Genomic DNA, 17646 nt, shown 5'->3' with positions numbered 1-17646 from the left:
ATAACTTAAAGTTTTCTGACTTAGCTATAAGAACCCATGTTGAAGTCCCAGGGTACCTGAGAGCACCTAACAACAGGGTTGGAAATACCAGAAATTAGTGTTTTGTGCTCTTTTTTCTCACAATTCCTTTCTTTTGCCAATTCTTTTTCTCTTCCTTTTTGAATTGCTGTCAAAACCCAATACATTAAAATATCTTCGTTATCAAAAGTGTTCACTCAGGGTCTGTTCAGGTCACAAGATGGAGTTTTCTGTTCCCCTAATTCTCTGAGGTGGACATTAAGTGGGCACAGTAATTCAGTTAGAAACAATCATATAATTGTGATACAACTCCTGCAACTGGCTTTATTTCCATATCTCAAGATATGGAGTATCCTGAAATAGAGAAAGATGAAGAAGGCTGGGTGGCTTCACCTCATTTAGGAGTGCCTTCACTAGATTGCTCTAAGATTTGAGTTCATGAGGAGTGGTACTTGCTGCACCTGTAATCAGAACTGGTATGTTTTTCTTTTTGTAAAATATAATTTATTTTCCTTATTCTCCTTCTATTGAAGTGTTCCTGAAAATAACTGTGTCATGGCATGCCATAGTGTTAGGAGTCAAATGCCACTTTCTAAGAGAATGCAAAAGCATCCTGAATCCTTCCAGCGGACTAATTTGTCCCGTTCTACTAAAAAATAAATAAATTAATTAAAAAGCTCCTTGGCATCTTCCTAGAGGTGCACAGTATTATGTTCTTCAGGTTTTTTATACAGGACACAGCAGAAGCCTGGTGCATTGATTTGCTGGGCAAGGAAAACAGCCCAAATGCAGAATTAGCATGTTTGTTCTCTTTGACAAAAACAGAGTTTGACAAGAATAAGTTACGCTTCAAACCTTACAGATTAAATAAATGCTGAGGTCATTTTAATAAACACTTTCTTACTTATAGACAAATCCCTCAGTATTTCTTTTAGCCCAGCTATTATCTTTTTTGCAGCAACAGTGCTTGGAGAGTTCCCATCTGACCTGGGGTCAGGCTAAACCAGCGATACCAGTGACTATTACATTACTGGGGTAAACAGTGGTGGCCTTGCAAAGTCACACACTGGCTCTGGACACAGCTGCTCCAAAAGTCCCTCTGGCAAAGATCAGGAAACCCGCCAGGGCTCCAAGGTTTGATCGAAACCCCTGGGGACGGGGTTGCAGCGATTGCAATATTACTTTAATCAGTAAAATAAAAGCTTCTTTTCATCAACAGCTAATCACAGGACTTCATTTATCTCTAACTTCCTCGTTTGCCTCGACAGATGAGAGCACAATAATATAAACAAGAAATGACAGTTTACCAAAGAAGGTTAACATAAGGTCATGACCTTTTTTTATTTGACTTCTGGAGCTTATTCATGTGTGAAAACGCGCTTTTGTAGCTGTAGCCTTAGCATCCCTTACAGATCTGGACTTGTGCCAATAACTGAGTTTTAAGATAATATTTATGTTCGGAAAATACTATTTCTGCTTTTTGTGATGTTTGAGTAGAATTGTTTCATGTTAGTATAAAATATTAAATGAGAAAATCTATCCATCTCACAGATCTTCTATCTCACTAACGTAAGAAGTCAGTGGTACCTCTGCTTAACAAATAAGGAGGTATTGCACACATACACACACATTTCCTCTCCCTTCCTCAGCCCAAGTTACAGCTTTCTGAGCAAATCCATGCATGGACACTGACCAGACTGCCCCCGAAACACCGAACGCCAGTACAGATGCACAGGGCGCAGAATCAGGCTGACAGTCATACACTAGTAAATGTCAAATATTAATTTCTTGTATTATTTGTGCAGTGATTCAAATCCAAATCCTTTCTCATCATTAATTTCCATCAGACACATGAAAAGTGAGAGGTAAGCATGAGCTTTCTATCAAAATCCGTAATGCCTATGTGACTATCTGCCAGAAAATATTTCTCTGTCAGATAAGAAAACAGAAGTTCTGTCCATGAACAGTGGAGAGTAAAAGCTGCAGTACAACATGCAGATAATTAGTTTTGAAAGGTTAATCAGTTCACCACTCTGGCTGGCATTTCTATATAGATGCACGTGCCTTCAACTTACTACAACTTGCCTCTTGATTTAAGTATCCCTCACTGAAGTGAAGTAAGACTTTATATAACACATAACTCCATATGATATATCCTGCCATAAAAGTCCCTGGTTAGTTGAAAAGCTCCTGACAGGCCTGGGAAGGAGTACAAACCCCGCAGCGTGGGGTGTCCTAGGCTGTGCTGCTCAATACCCTTCCACATATGGCTCTAACCAACTGCAGAACCACCCAAGAAAGGGAAGGTTTAGTCAATGCTGATAACAATAACTTATTTTAAGATTATCTTGCCTATTTTATGCTGTTGTCTTGTTCATATTCATCAAGTCTTGTGTCTTCCACATGCCTTTGACACCCTAGAAGACAGAGATGCTGAGCATCCTCAGCTCATTCTAGCTGTGAAATTAGGCCTCCTAAAATTGCTCACAAAACCCCCAGCTATTATTGATCAAATCAGCAGTACACTTCATTATGTTGTTGGATTAGTGAATTTTTATCCTTCCTTAGCATTAAACAGCTACAGATAGCGAAAAACTTTTTTTTATTTAAAAAAATATAGTTATTTCCTGACAACATCTTTCCTTTTTGTCAGAAGGATGCTCTATTTTACTTCTGAAAAACAAGATCAATCTCTGCACTAATAATGACTTACTGAATAAAATCTGTACTACTTCCATGGTGCTTTTCTAATGATACACCTTATTTGTACCCTGGTTTATAAAAAAACCTGTACACCAATTGATCATTTCAGTCACCAGTGAAATAAAACCAACCGTGAGACAGATAATGGGAGCAGAACAATAGGACACATCTATTTAACCCTCGAGTTTAGACTAAGGGGTAACATAAAGCACAATGATGCTATAAAAGAAAGAATGTAACTACCCAGAACAACTATAAGCCTTATTCCTCAAAAAAACGCCTGCTAACCTGAATGAGAAGCTGTTTTACTCTCATCTGCAAGATGACCCCTTTGGGCAATGCAGAGGCATCGATAAAACACCAATTCAGTGACATGTCCTGAAAGACCAGCACCTTCCAGCAGCACACACAGTTTTGTTTGGAAGCTCACTTTTCCTTTATGTAGTAATCAACCACTAAGTTACTTGTATTGCAATATATGATGGCTAGAAGTTGGCTGAAGCTGGCCTTCTTGCGAGTCAGTATAGCCAGGCACTCGTTGTCATGATAATCTCCACAAAAGATCATGTGTAATTAGTGTCACTGCTACATTCACTTTGTTCTGACTTGAGTGCTTCCATCTTATTGTAGGTTTCCATTTTTATCTGAAGATTTCAAAAATGGGCTTCAAAACGGCTAATAATATATTCTCCTGTAATTCCTGGTTAGATAGTATATAGTACAAGAAGCAAATATCTTAAGCTCTTAGTTTTTAAAGAATGTCAAGATATTAAATTTTAAAGTATATTTTAAGAATAGAAGAATTGTGCAGAAGGAATAATAATTTAACTAACTTATTAACACAAAACTATTTTAAAGGAAATGGGACTCTTGCATGCTGTGCTGGGTTTGTGTGTGTGGTGGGGATTTTGGTAGCTGGGGAGGGGGCTACAGCTGTGGCCCCCTGTGACAAGCTTCTCGAAGCTCCCCCAGCTCCTGCCTCTGTCCAGTTGGACCTGCCTCAGCCAAGGCTGAGCCAACCAGCGATGGTGGCTGTGACTCTGCGATAACATATTTAAGAAGGGGAACCTGGGAGGAGGAGTGGGAGTTTCGAGAAGGAGTTGCAAGGAGAACATCTGTGCGAACACTGAGGTCAGTGGAAGGAAGGAGGAGAAGGGCTGCCCCATCCTGCCACCCACGGAGGTCCACGGTGGAGCAGATGCCAACCTGCAGCCCATGCAGGACCCCACAGCAGAGGGCTGTGCCTGAAGAAGGCTAGGACTCTGTGGGAAGAAGAGGCTTCTGCTGCTGTAGTTTGGGGCTGTGAGGACTGCAACACGCAGGGGTAACCCACGCCAAAGTAGCTCGGGAAGGGCTGCGGCCTGTAAGAAGGACTCACGTTGGAGAAAGTTTGTGGAGGACTGTCTCCTGTGAGAGGCACCCCACGCTGGAGCACGGGAAGGGTGTGAGGGGTCTGCCCCTGAGGAGGAAGTAGTGGGGGGACTGACCGTAACCACCATTCCCTGCCCCCCTGCGCTGCTGGCAGGGAGGAGCAGAGAAATCGGGAGCAAAGCTGAGCCCAGGAAGAAGGAAGGGGTGGGGGGAAGGTGTTTTTAAAATGTGGTTATACTTCTCACTGTCCTACTCTGTTAAGTGTTGTTGTTGCTAGTGTTTGAATTAAATTGATGGTCTTTTTCTTCCTCTAACGAGTCTGTCTTTTGCCCATGACTGTAATGGGTCAGTCATTCCCCTCTGTCCTTATCTTGATTCCTGAGACTTTTACTTTATTTTCTTCTTCCCATTCCTGGGGGGGGAAGGGGTGAGCAAACAGCTGCATGGTGCTCAGTTACCCTCTGGGCTCAAACCATGATATATGCCAAGCAATTTAGGATAACAATGAGTAGGAGCCCTGCTTTCAAAAACTTAATTGTTAGACAGCTTTTACACAGATCTGAAAGCAGTATAATCATCAACATACAGACCTATACAGTGGTTCATGGGCATATTACCAGTCAGTCCCCAAAAGAGGTAAGAGAAGGCTGAGGTGAAATAGCAGGAATCTGTGAATCATGCATAGCATTGCTGGCTTGAACTCTCAAAAGGGCAAAATGAAAGCATGGAGCACCATAATGAAAAACTTCCATCAAAATAAAATAACCATCTCCAGCTTATTTACACTGTCAAATTGGAGATCAAATGATAGGTTGCTGTGAAAAATAATTCTACCATCTTCTAGTGAAAAAAGGAGTGCAGGCAAATAAATTATAAAGTTAGGATAAAGCATATGACCACAGCCAAGAAATACATTGCTTTGTACAAATCTTAAGAAAGGAGTTGAAAGACAATGGTAAAATGAAATCCTGGAAGAAGAGAATTTGTGAGAGCCAGAGAAGATGGTTTCTTGTGAAAAGATGATAATACAGTTCATTAAAACCTACCTAGCGCCTTTCATCTTGAGATAATCAAAAAACGTCAACGATATACTTACTGCAGCAATGAAATGCAATTGAGGGTGCAATCCAGGCACACAGCCAGTGCACACAAGATCATATGGCAGTGAACATTCATTACCTGCGTTAGAGGAGAGTTCAAGAAGAAAGAACTTCTCTGGCCTGCAGTGCAGTATACCTTGGCTACTTTACACCTGATCTCCTCTACCTTTTGCAGCATCCGATAATGCAAAAAAAGTAGTGACCATAGGTCAGCAGGACTTGTTTACACCCACTCTATGTTTACCAGTGCATCTTTAAGAAGTCTAACCATAATTCGTTATGTGTTCTAACATAAGCTTATGTGATATTTTGCTTCTACACAAAGTCAAGCTTTTGCATAAAAACAAATTTTACCCCATAATGCACTAACTAGACTTATATTTCCCTTAGGAAGACAAATGGGTTTACGTAGCATGTGGTTTTAAATCCTTTTTTATTCAGTTAATCTCTAGCTGTGGAATTGCAATTGAAATGCAAAAATGTATGTGTATTTTCTGATAAGAACCATTTTGTTTTAGAGACAGACAAAATGTTATCAAACAGATACACTTTCTTCAAGTTTTTAAACTGGTGATGGAAATTCCATAATCAGAATATGGCACAGCCAATCCAGGTTAAATGATAACATTTTTTTCAAAAAAAGAAAACACAAACCCAACCCTTTGAAGTGTTCTTACAGTTACATCTTCATAATCCAGACATGAGAAGAGCTGCACTCTTGACAACTCTGAGTATATGCTCCTCAGCTGGCTCCAGATAAAAGCTAACATTTCCTTTTCCTTTCCAACGTCTTATCTGATTTCTTAATAGCAGTGAGACACAGTACAAAACATTACCTCCACATGATTTTCCATCTTCCTCCAGTTTCTGGCCAGCTGGACATTTGCAGTAGTAGCTGCCGATGGTGTTACAGCACTGGTCATGACAGCCACCGTTCTCAGTGGTGCACTCATTTATGTCTGTCAGAAGAAAACATAGAGCAGTCAGTAAAGAGTGGGCATTGACCACATTACCTGGTTATCTGAGGACAATTGCGTATGATTCTCATGTGACAAAATGAGAAAGTTACTGAGACATACAGTTAAGGATCCTGAAGGCAACCACAGGAGCAGTGACTCCTAGCTACATTGCTGTGCCCCCCAACTCAACCAAGAGGTCCAATGGTGGGATTTTCCTCCCCCACTTCTGCACCACGTAAGCTGCAGGGTCCACCCAGCTCCAGCTGCAGGCCCTACCCAACTTGCCAACTTCCCACTTCTGTGCTACAAGATCAGGAACAATCTTTATACTGTCATTTCTGCTTCTAGCCATCATGGCAGAGATGAGAAACCTCTGAAAGATGGTACTATTTTAAATCAAGTAAGATCCTTCTTTCCTTTAGATATGTGTGCACTCATAACTATACACCTTACTTATTCACCTGATCAAGTCAGTGCTTGCCTGCATGCAAAAATAGAACTTTACACATTATCATTTGAAGAACATTAAAGAATCGCATACATAAATAAATAAGTGAATAGGCTAGACAATGGCAGGGAAAAATCAATAGCGAAGACATTTGCTTTTTAACCTCTGTACTTATATATCCTCCATAAGAATTTCTGAAGAAATGTGATAGAAATCATCAGGCCAGTAATATTGGTCTGTTGAACAGGATCAGAGACAACAGATGGTATGAAAGTATTTCCAAACTAGAAAATTTGTCAAATGGGATAGTAAATGTAACAAAACCAGCAAGTATTTGCTGCACTGATTTCATGTATTGTGGAACACATTCTTGTGCAATGTTTTTTTGCTTGCTTTGCTCTCTCTGAAGCGTTAATGTCACACAGACACATAATTCATCAGTGTAGGGGCAAGCAGGGACAGCAACGAACCTGTGTAAGAATAACGGGCTGTGGGTGTCTTTTTTTCAGTTTTTTTGACCAATGTCTTGAACTGGCTTGGTGGCAGAGTAGACCTCCTCGGCATGTTGGTAAGGGGGAAAGCCAAGGCTAAGGACACACACCACATTTTCAAAGCCTGGCATGAGGACACAGGTGACAGATCTCACATCCACAAGGCCTTTGGAACTGGTAGAGATCACACATTACATTCAGGCTAGAGAGCAAGAAAATCAGGAGGAGGAAGATTAAGCGGCAGAAGATAAGCATCATCGTGACTGTAAAAATCACAGGCAGTTACTTTATATTAGCAGCACTCTGCATCTCCAATGGGGAAATGCAGCTTTTTAAAATCTTCTAATTAGACTCTTGTCAAAAGAAATACAAAGTGCTGTAAAGACAAATCAAAAAAAGAAAGAATTTCATCATGAAAGAGAGATGAGAGCCTTTCAACTGCAATCCTTACCAAGGTTTGTTAGTTCTTCTGTGAGTTTGAGATTAACTTTACTAGCTCATTTCTAATCCTGGCTGAAAAACAGATTAAAAGAAGTTTGGGAGGAGGTTTCAGACTACTAAAAAGCTAAAATAAAAGTGTATCATGAAACACCAATATTTACTAAAATGCAGCTGAAGAGGCACAAACTCACTAAACCCATCTCATTTCTCTATGGCTCTAAATTCAATGTAATGACTGACACAACAAAACTTTCTTTGTCCTCAGTGATACTAAAAAACACTCACAAGTTACATACAAAAAATATTCAGTTATCTCAGAGCTACACAACAAACCAAATCCTAACTCATGTGAAGTCAGCAAAGCTCTTCTCGATTTCATGGGAATGCAATTTAGACAGAAACTTTTCACAAGAAAAACACTCCCCTCCTCCCCAAAATGCAAAAACAAATCATACCAAAATAAGACATTCGTCTGTTCACTTCTCTTCAGCAAGAGATGGAGAGAACATATGACAAGCGACAGATTTTAGACATATTCCTCAAAGCACTGGAAGAAGGCATGCTAGTGCTGAGCATCACGCAGAAGATCGACAAAACAGGCATGTTCCAAATGATTTACTCCCTCTAACTAGCAGACATCTTGATGTGCCTTGTGGTAATAAAAAGTAATGAGCCACATAATAACCCTGCTCCACAGTTTCGACTTCTATTTATACTAATAGTATTGAAAACTAATAAAATCTCTTGCTCTTTTTATTTTTTAAACAAAATAATGGGAAGAACTACTTTATTCTTCTACACTGTGTTTAGCACCTACTATGCCACATGATGCCCTAGCATAAAATATTGACGAAGTGATGTGGTCTACGATATACAGCCCAATTTATTAACACTAGTGTCTGTATTTTGAACCAAAATATTGGAAGAAAACCTTTCTAGCTGAGGAGCTAATCATTATCCTCTTGATTTCACTAGGGTATAATACATTCGGAAGTGTATAGTGCTATCGCATACTAATGCATAGAATGTTTTTCCGTTTGATTGCAGCGTGTTTCTATTAGCAATCAGAAATCTTTTTCTTTCTTGTTCAGCATAAAATGCTGTGGTCTACCTATGAGTTTTGTCCCCAGAAAAGTATTGGTGTTATATGACTGATGAACCTCATCTTCCTCTTCCAACCCTCTGTCTTCTTAATGCTCTGTCCTGGATTTCCTTGTCCCTACCTTAATACTTGTTTTCATCCTTTGATGAAATGTTTTCAACCATTTCTTTGCTGCTTCTTACACCAGGAATCCACCGCTTTTTCTATTATATGCTGAAAACCTGACTTTTCATCCACATGTCTCTAAAACAAATATGTCATTTAAGGCTAATCATAACTCAGAAATTAAAATATAGTTTATGTTAAGACACCAAAATAAGCTTTTTGATACAGCTTTATCACTACTACAAAGCACTCACATTTGAAGGAATACATTCACATTGTACTAGTTTTAACCTTAGCGTTATGAAAATTTGCTCTCTAAGCATCTGCATCCTTTGTTGTACTTTCTCCTGTACAAGACCTTCTCCATTGCCTGTACCCTGCCAAGTTGTTTTGTAGAACTCAGTAATAAAGGTCAGATGTTGCCTCAGTCCAAGAAGCACAAAAATAAATGATCTGAATGTGAAGTAATAAAGAATGTGTTTTACATTTGTAAAAAGACAGTTCATATAGCTCTTATAAGCCACAATCAGCTGTTCGATATTCCTAAAACACAGAATAGTCAAAATTTTAAAATCCAATTACAGCTTTGCCATTGTAAAAAAAGAATAAAAAGCAACAAAACCAATTCTGTCAAATGATAAATTTCTGTCTGCTTTCCATATTCAATGTCACTCAAGGTTGCAAATATATTTGCCTTTTGAATAGAAAGAAAAATGACAGAATATTTCTGACATGTAACAAGTCTGCCAGGTTAGGTCTGACAAAAGTTCAGTGTTATCAAGACTATCAATCCATCTGTAATGACATGCTGTAGGCGCTTCAAAAAAATAAATGTGATGTTTGCTACTGCAATACTTCACATTTATTTATAGAGCAAATGTTGCAACACAGAAACATTATCCATGGGACACTCCATGTGAGCTTTCAATCCTGCCATGTGAAGTCTTAAGGAAAAAAAAAAATGAAAAACACTTCACCTACATTAACTTGATATTAACTTTATATATGATCTTCTACCATATGTGTGGAAAAAAATAATTCACAGAATATTTTAAATCCACTAGCATTCTAAAATGTGGACTGTAGATATATGCATATGTCCCACACTCCCTGCACATGTGATATTATAGAATGGCACTAGGTAAAAAGGTATGCTTTTGTCTGAAAATCTCATCAAGTATTTGATATGTAGGGGAACATACCTTTTTTTCATGAAATGGACCACCTTTGTCCAATTAAATACGCCTAGGAGCTATATGCTAAATGGAGAAGGACTGATTCCAATCCCTTTACTTCTCTGTTCTTGTTTAATGCTACTCACTCCCTGTCTGAAAATATCACACAGCAGAGCAAGTCAGAGACATCTTTGGCTCCAGGGAAAACAATCCTTCACCAAGTTGTTATGCAAGTCTAGGTGACTTCAGATTTCCTACAAATAAATGAAAACTTTCTACAAAAGCGGACACTGGACAAAGTGTTTTTCACTGGTAATTCTAATTTTAAATCTAATACAAGTAACCTGCACTATTACTAGTGCTCAGATGTAACAAGCAGATGAAGGAAAAAAAATGAAAAAAAAAAAAAAAATCAGTCTGCAAAGCAGAAATATGTTAGGGCAGAAATCTCCTCTACACACCTCTATGTTGGGCTGTTGGTGAGGGCTGCAGCTCTGCAGGTCCTCTACATGCAGCTTAATTCAGCATCTTTAAAAACCAGCAAGGGATTAAGACTGCTCTGACGGCACGACCGGACAGACTTGCTGAAGGAGAAAGCATCTGCACTGAGCAGGAACGACCCTGCAAGGAGAGGCCCTTGTTCTGTGGCAGGAAAACAGTGGAGTGAATTGCCATTTAATTTTGGCAACAATTTGTATGTTTAGAGCTATGGGACACACCATCTACAGTTATAGTATTTTTAAGGATATTTGACCTGTACAACAAGTTTATGCAGTATGTATTAATATAAAGATTCATTTTTAAGATAACAAAGAGAATCTCATAACTGCAGCCCAGTATTTAAAACTTATTTTCCAAGGTTTCTATATTTATCAACTGTATATGAGCAACAACTTTATTTATTTAATGCAACCACATGCAAACTTGCCATTTCAGTGACCAGCCTCTGGGGCTAACCTGTGCTCTGACCCGTAAGCTGCTGACTTCAGTGCATGTCAGAGCTCGCTGGACTTGCAATAAATCACTGAAGTGCAATAAAATCTGTAAAATCATTCACATTGTTATTGCAATACCACATGAAGAAAGCCCACCATCATGGAGAAGGAAGGTTATTTTGACTAGTTTAAAAGTGTTAGGCTAAGACACCGTGCTTCAATTAGGGGTCAAAGTAACGAGAACATATTTATTTAGGAGAAAGACAGCATTTCACTAATAACACTTCTTCCCTGTTGGGATTTTCTCCTGAAGACTATGATGAAGATTGTTTGATTTCAGGAATCTAAATGCTAAATATCTTTGTCTAAAAAAGACGTTTGATTACTTTCTCTAACAGGCACTGGCAGCTTATATTGACTTTAATAGCAATTTAGAGATATAAATTCCTAACTCAGAAAACATAACTTGAATACTTTCAGGTACAAAACCCTCATAATGGTTAGAATCAAAGCCTAAATATAACGTGCAACTTAACTGCCCCTGTATGTGTACCTTAATATATCTGAGTGCCTGGTACACAAACAAAGGAGTATATATGCAACTGTATTACAATTTGCTTTTATAAGGAGATGTTATAGGCAAGTATCTGCAAATCATAATGCACACTTGACAACTTCTCATTTATAGATCTAAATAATTTGATTCCATTTTTAAAAAGTGCTAAAGATCCAGAGAATAGGTAGCTCCTTAAATTACTTATGGTTTTAGACACTGTTTCTTAAAATTATGGCCCAGATGGTCTGCAACCAAAACCATATGTCTAAAAAATCCTGAAACCTGAGAGAGTTGATTTGAACTTTAAAGGCCACTCACTGCTATGATGCAACGTAGTTCATGCAAATGCATATGCACATACATCATAGCAACATTATATGTAAATATAACGTAATGAGCAAATATACTGGACAGGCTGTCAAGCACAACGCTCACACCCCAGAGACTGCATTTGTCTTTTTCTTCGTTTTGTGCAAGAGCTTTGTAACAGTCGTCTTTGAACAGTAATTGTCTCTAAAACATAAATTACATCCATCACTTCCAGCGCCAACCATAAATTATCTGCCTGAATAGAAAACAAAGCTGCTCATTCTGATAGTCAAGCGCAGTCCTACACGTGTATTGATTAAGCACTCTTAATGCTTTATTAGGTTTTCTTCCTCCACAAAGTCAATAACAGGATGAATATTTCTTCTTGTGCTGTTATGAAGTATCGTAAATCTGAGCTGTTATTAACAAGCGTCTGATTAGTGGAGCAAACTTATCTGAGAGTTTGGCACAGACTCTTCGTGCGTGAACTCCCAGAAAACACCCATCATTGCCACTGTCTCCACTGGCAGCTGTAGTACTTGTGCTTCACAAGTTATCACCTCCTCTTTTTCATTTTTTTTTTTTTCCAAAGAAATTACTGCTGCACTCATTCCTCTTTATCCCCATGTCACATTCATATAAACAGAGAACATCAGTCACGTAACAGAAGTGTGCGTGGCCCATGTTCCCTGGGGATGTGGGTCTCTGCTGCGGTTTGTTTTCTTTTGTTACTGGGGAAATAAAAAATTCCATTTCATGAAACTTAGATGCAAAACCAAAATCAAACAATGCTCCTTTTTAAACATACTTTGCTACTATTAATTTTTCCTTATTAAAATCATCATCTGAGGAAAAAAACAGATTCATCCATCATTTGCACTTGCTCATATTAAGAATAACTCCTTTGAAGTCACAATAAAATTCTGTAAAGGGAAAAAAAGAGGTTCAAGGTTTAAATAAGTGAAACAACAAGCTCTTAAAACCCAAGATGCTGGCAAGCACTGCTCTGTTAGACTAGACATGTAGTTCATCTCATGCAACAGCAGAGAATGTTCAGTGCCCTGCGGCAGGTACAGAGATAGCCTCTTCCACCCCAAGCTCTCCTCCTCCTGCTCTCTGCTAACTAAAGACTAGAATCAGTTCTGAAAATGAGCATTTAAAATTCCTTTTAAAATCTCTATCACTGATTATGGCAGTCCTCCATAACCATATATACGGCTGCGTTCTCTCTTTTTTTTTTTTTCTTCTTTGCATTCCTAATGTCCTGAGCATCAATGACATTTTGCAACAATGACTTCCAAAACCAAACTGTTATGTGAAAAAACACCAGCTTTGATTTTTTCTTATCCCCCTATAAAATTCTCTATCAAGCAGCAACAACTATTTCCTAAAAGTGAAATCCAGGAGTTAAATCATGCACAAAGTTTTGCTTTCTACACAAACTAGAATAACTGAAAGGAGAAGCAGGGAAAAAAAATAAATCTATCACAGTACAATGAAATCCTGTAATACTACTCATTTTTAAAATACATCTTCCCAGACAAGGTATGAATAATGCAACTAAACATCCCAGAACATCTGAATTAAGCAACAACAGACTAACGGATGCTAATTGGCAATGATTGGAGATGATTGTGGAGTACGGCTGGAACTATGATTACAAACAGAGCTTATGCTTCCAGCCCAAACTTCAAGTACCGTTGCTGCAATTAAAGATATTTTATCAAATTAGACAAGTGTTTGCCTTTGCCTGCTATGATGGTTATGAGCAAAACATAAAAGAAAGCATCGTCTGCTGTACTGCAACTTTCCTTACATGAGAGCTCTGCCGAGATGGATTTCTTTCTGCTTTGACTCTCTATGCCACAAAATGAAGGCTTTTTAGAAAGAATTCAGGACTCTGCAGTGACATCCTTAAAAGCCCTTGCTTTTGTCTAAAAGTGCTTTTGCCCTAAAAATGCATTCTCTTTGCCATATACCTAACTTTCAGTACCAACAAGTGCTGGTTATGCACACACTAACAAGAAAAGACTTTGAACTTCAAAAGTTTGATTTGACAATATAAGCTCTTACATATTTTGCAGGCAGGTAAACATTCTTTAAAGATGATTTCCAAAGCAGTGATTATTAGTAAGACATCAGGACTCTTAGCAACTGGATTTCTTTTATGCTTCAAGTGCTAAATTCCAAGCGTGAATTGCAAGCACAAGCCAGGCGGTTCACTCCAGCAAGCCAAGTCCTGGTGCCTAAAGGGTTGTTCACTAAGTGCACCTTGAACCTGAGACAGGCTTGCATCTTGCTGCCTTCTGCTTTCCTGGGTAAGAAAATCAGTAGAAGATATCAGCCACCTCATCACAAACTAAGGCTGGCTCCTTCCCAGTATTTTCTATTATTCCCAACAAGATGTCCAACTTTCCTCTCTTGCTCCTGTATCTTAAGAAAATTTACATGCAGAACTTCCACCTTTCCTCCAGCTTTCTATGATCTCCTATAAATCAGGTTATCAGAATTGAACTGAAAAAACAGGTATGCTAGGGTATTCAAAGCTTAGCATTTACAGCCATTAAGTTTTATAAGTCTTCATAAGGACTAGTTGCTTCCATATTTTAAAAAAATCAAGGCTATGCAAAATTATGGAAGTTCTCAGGCCAAGATAGCTGGAGAGTGACAGCCAGTACATGCAAGTGTAAATACCCTGAAGGTACCCATGGGTTAGCTAGTGCCAACATCTTCAGGATCAAACACAAGCTCAGAGACTTACAGCACTGGCATCAAAAAAGAACAGCAAGGGAACAAAGGCAGCAGCTCGTGCATTCCACTCAGCCTGTATTTTTAAGAGATTTAAGATGTTACGTCCTGTGAAGAGAACTGCAATAGTCCAACACATAAATAACAAAAGCAGAGATAAAGATAGAGCTGTACGCTGTTGATGCCTTTCAGACTCACCAGGACAAAAGGTGAATGAACAATTTCAAACAGAAATAAATATGTTTGCTCCAGGTAAAACCTGTAATGAAGGGTCAGATTCTACCAATTTGTTGGTGGCATACTTTGGTACCCATGTGCAACGTGGGATGTTTGAAAGCTCTGCTATACTATTACGTGAAAATCTATGTATAGCTGCAATTTGAGTTTGTGACAGCAGGAGTCTGAGCAGGGCGAGCTCCAGCCAGCAGGATGCAGGAACAGGGAATTGGGCACTACAAGAATGGCTTGTTTGGAAATTGGCTTCCAAACATTCATGTAAAGGAAACTCAAGTCACGGTTTTAGCTTCTGGTTGCAGAAAAGACAACAAAGAAAAGTACTATTATAAGTGGAGAACAAAGTAAGTGTTTATTCTAGCTTTGTCTCTTTCTCTGTTTTTATTCTGTACTCAGATAAAACCTGATCAATCTAAGCAAGTATATAGCTCCTTTTCTCTAAGACTGTAAAATAAATGTCTCAAATCCAGGAGTGTCCTCGTTTCCACTGCAACACTGTGGAGAAAGGTCACTTGGAGCACTCCACAGTAAATTTTGGTACTTCAATTCACATTGGGGCAGGCTCTCACCTGGTGCAAAATACAATCTGATATCAGACCAGCAGCATGGTCAGAACCATAGGTGCAAAGTGACGGGTGCTGCCGCAGGAGGAACCCCCCAGCAGCCAGCATGTCAAACCACCCCACCTGCCTTCGGCCCCCGATACAGGACCAAAGCCCCAAGTCCAGAAGTTGCTGCTTAACACGCAAACAGGCTGATTATTACAACAGTACAGTCTGAGCAAGCTAACAAATTAAGCAGCTTACATTTCAGGGCACTCCTATTGTAATATGCCAGTTCCTTACGAACTATTCTTTTTCATAATATAATTAACCCCAGGACTAAGCATGTGAGCAAATTAGTTCATTTTTCACATGAATAATGAAAACCTTTTTTTCTTTTTTTTTTTTTTTTTTTTCCCCCAAAACCATTAGGAACTGAAATGAATGTAAAAGATTTCTCAGCAGAGAAAGGATGATGTGTGCCTGGCTTCTGGTTTAGAATTGGAATTCATTATTGAGATTTAAATGGAAGCTCCTATTTTCTTTTCTTATTTTTCTTAATAGTTGTCCTTGCCAGTCAATGTCAATCACTGGTAGAACAGACTCCACTCATCATCAGATACAACCTGGGATTAGATCAAACAGCAATGAATGACACACGCCTGCTGCTGACTTAAATGGGTTAAATATTTCTTTCTTCCTATGTCCTCCTGAATATTGTCTCCCATCTTTTGTTTTCCAGTTCTAGTAGATCTTCCTAACAGTTATACGTGGGCAGAATTACTCACTGCCCTGACAAAAATCCTGCGCTAACTATAGTTGTAAAGTCATCTCACTTCCTACTACAGAAAAAACTTTTCTGTAATCATTCCCCAAATGGCTGAAACACAACATACAACCAGGACACTCGTTTACAAGAGACATAAATGAGAACTCATTATTTGGTTTACACAGACATATGCCATTACCACGCAGCTGCACTCAGTCACTGTGTCTTCTAGTAACGCATCTTGTGTGTCAAGGGCAAAGGAACCCATGGAAAAAAAAATGATTAAATCTTCATCAGTTTAATTTGTAAAGAAACCCAAGGGAAGTCATTATTCCCAGAGACTTCATTGCCTAATTTGTCTTCTGAATTCTTCTAACTTCTCTGACACCAATGGGTGCTCGTTAACTATTGCTTATTGTGACTGCAGGGCAGGTTTGCTACGGAGCGCAGCGTGCGATAGCCTTCTTGCACAAAGAGCAGCACTGTTCAGTGCCGAGCATCTTGCTGAAAGGAGGCCGCTGGGTGCTTCAGAAAGTCAACTATTTCATTTAGTGCTAAACAAGAGCTAAATATTTCAGAGAGATCTGGATCCTTCTCACCAGAAATGGCAGTGAGGTGAGCATCCTTTAACTGGAAGGGAATTCCCACTAAGGAATTCAAGCAGGACACTTGAACTTGGATATGGAGTTATAGCAAGCTTGAAAAAGAGAGATATACAAACCATTAACTTGCATACAGTTTTTTACCAGTGACAAGTTTGAAGCAAAGGACAGAAGAAATAAGATTTTCTTTTTCCAGCTAAATTAACAATGAGTAGCAGAGAACAGCTGTGATTTCTCAGGGCCTTTCCTAGCAGAATAGCCCAGAGGTCTCCTTTAAAACAAATAAATCAGGCTCAGCGTGATGGTGTAAGTCAAACACTCTGCAGAAAGAACAATTTGGCAGAAATTTACCTCAGCCTGACACTAGCATTTGAACCTGGGACCTTCACCACTTATGCAAGCACATGTGTTCACCACGTGTAGCAGCTGTCGTTACCAGAGGTAGCACACTTAGTTTTACAGCCTGGGAGTTCTGGTTATAAAAACATGTGATCTCAAGGTTTTTAAACCATCAAATGTCAAAGGTGATCATGGGCAGAAATTAGAGGGTTGAAATTGTTAATCCTGCATTGCTAAAACTGACTCATACCAGAGCCAGAAAGAGACAGTTTTATGTAACCCAAACTTTACACTCTGGTTCCCAATACAAACTAAATTTGCCTTTTAAATCTAGCTGGATGTCAGGCATCTGGTTTTGATGGAGAGCCATACCCAATTTTTTCAGGGGTATAACCAAAAAGAAATTTGCATTTGTGTTTTCAGCAAGGCATCAGTGAGATGACATAAATAATTTAAAACTTCAAAGTTACTACATCAGTTGGTCTTTTCAAACATGATCATTTTACACTTTAAAACATGCGCTCCTCTACCTCTCTCCCTGCAAACAGCAGACATATTTTTTATGTTCCTAACTATTAACAACGGGTATACCATTGTAAAATCTTAAATAACAACGCACTCCCAGAAAATTGTTGGGTTTAGGATAACCTACTGTATTTTTTGAGCAGCAGTAAGGTCAAAGTATTACATTTAATACTC

At 38.9% G+C, this 17646-nt stretch overlaps 1 protein-coding gene across 1 annotated transcript in view; it reads right to left on the bottom strand.

The window, feature by feature from the left end:
* LOC141947218 (uncharacterized) overlaps positions 1-17646 on the bottom strand; it is a 200788-nt gene that overhangs the window by 84650 nt on the left and 98492 nt on the right. Inside the window, exon 5 of the mRNA XM_074878162.1 lies at positions 6029-6151. Coding sequence (XP_074734263.1) covers positions 6029-6151 — 123 coding nt within the window. The remainder of the gene's footprint in view (positions 1-6028; positions 6152-17646) is intronic.

The sequence above is a fragment of the Strix uralensis genome, chromosome 9, assembly GCF_047716275.1.
Source record: "Strix uralensis isolate ZFMK-TIS-50842 chromosome 9, bStrUra1, whole genome shotgun sequence".
In the NCBI taxonomy this organism is placed as follows: Eukaryota; Metazoa; Chordata; class Aves; order Strigiformes; family Strigidae; genus Strix; species Strix uralensis.
The sequence above is the reverse complement of the archived record's forward strand: the minus strand, read 5'-3'. Positions and strand labels throughout refer to the sequence as shown.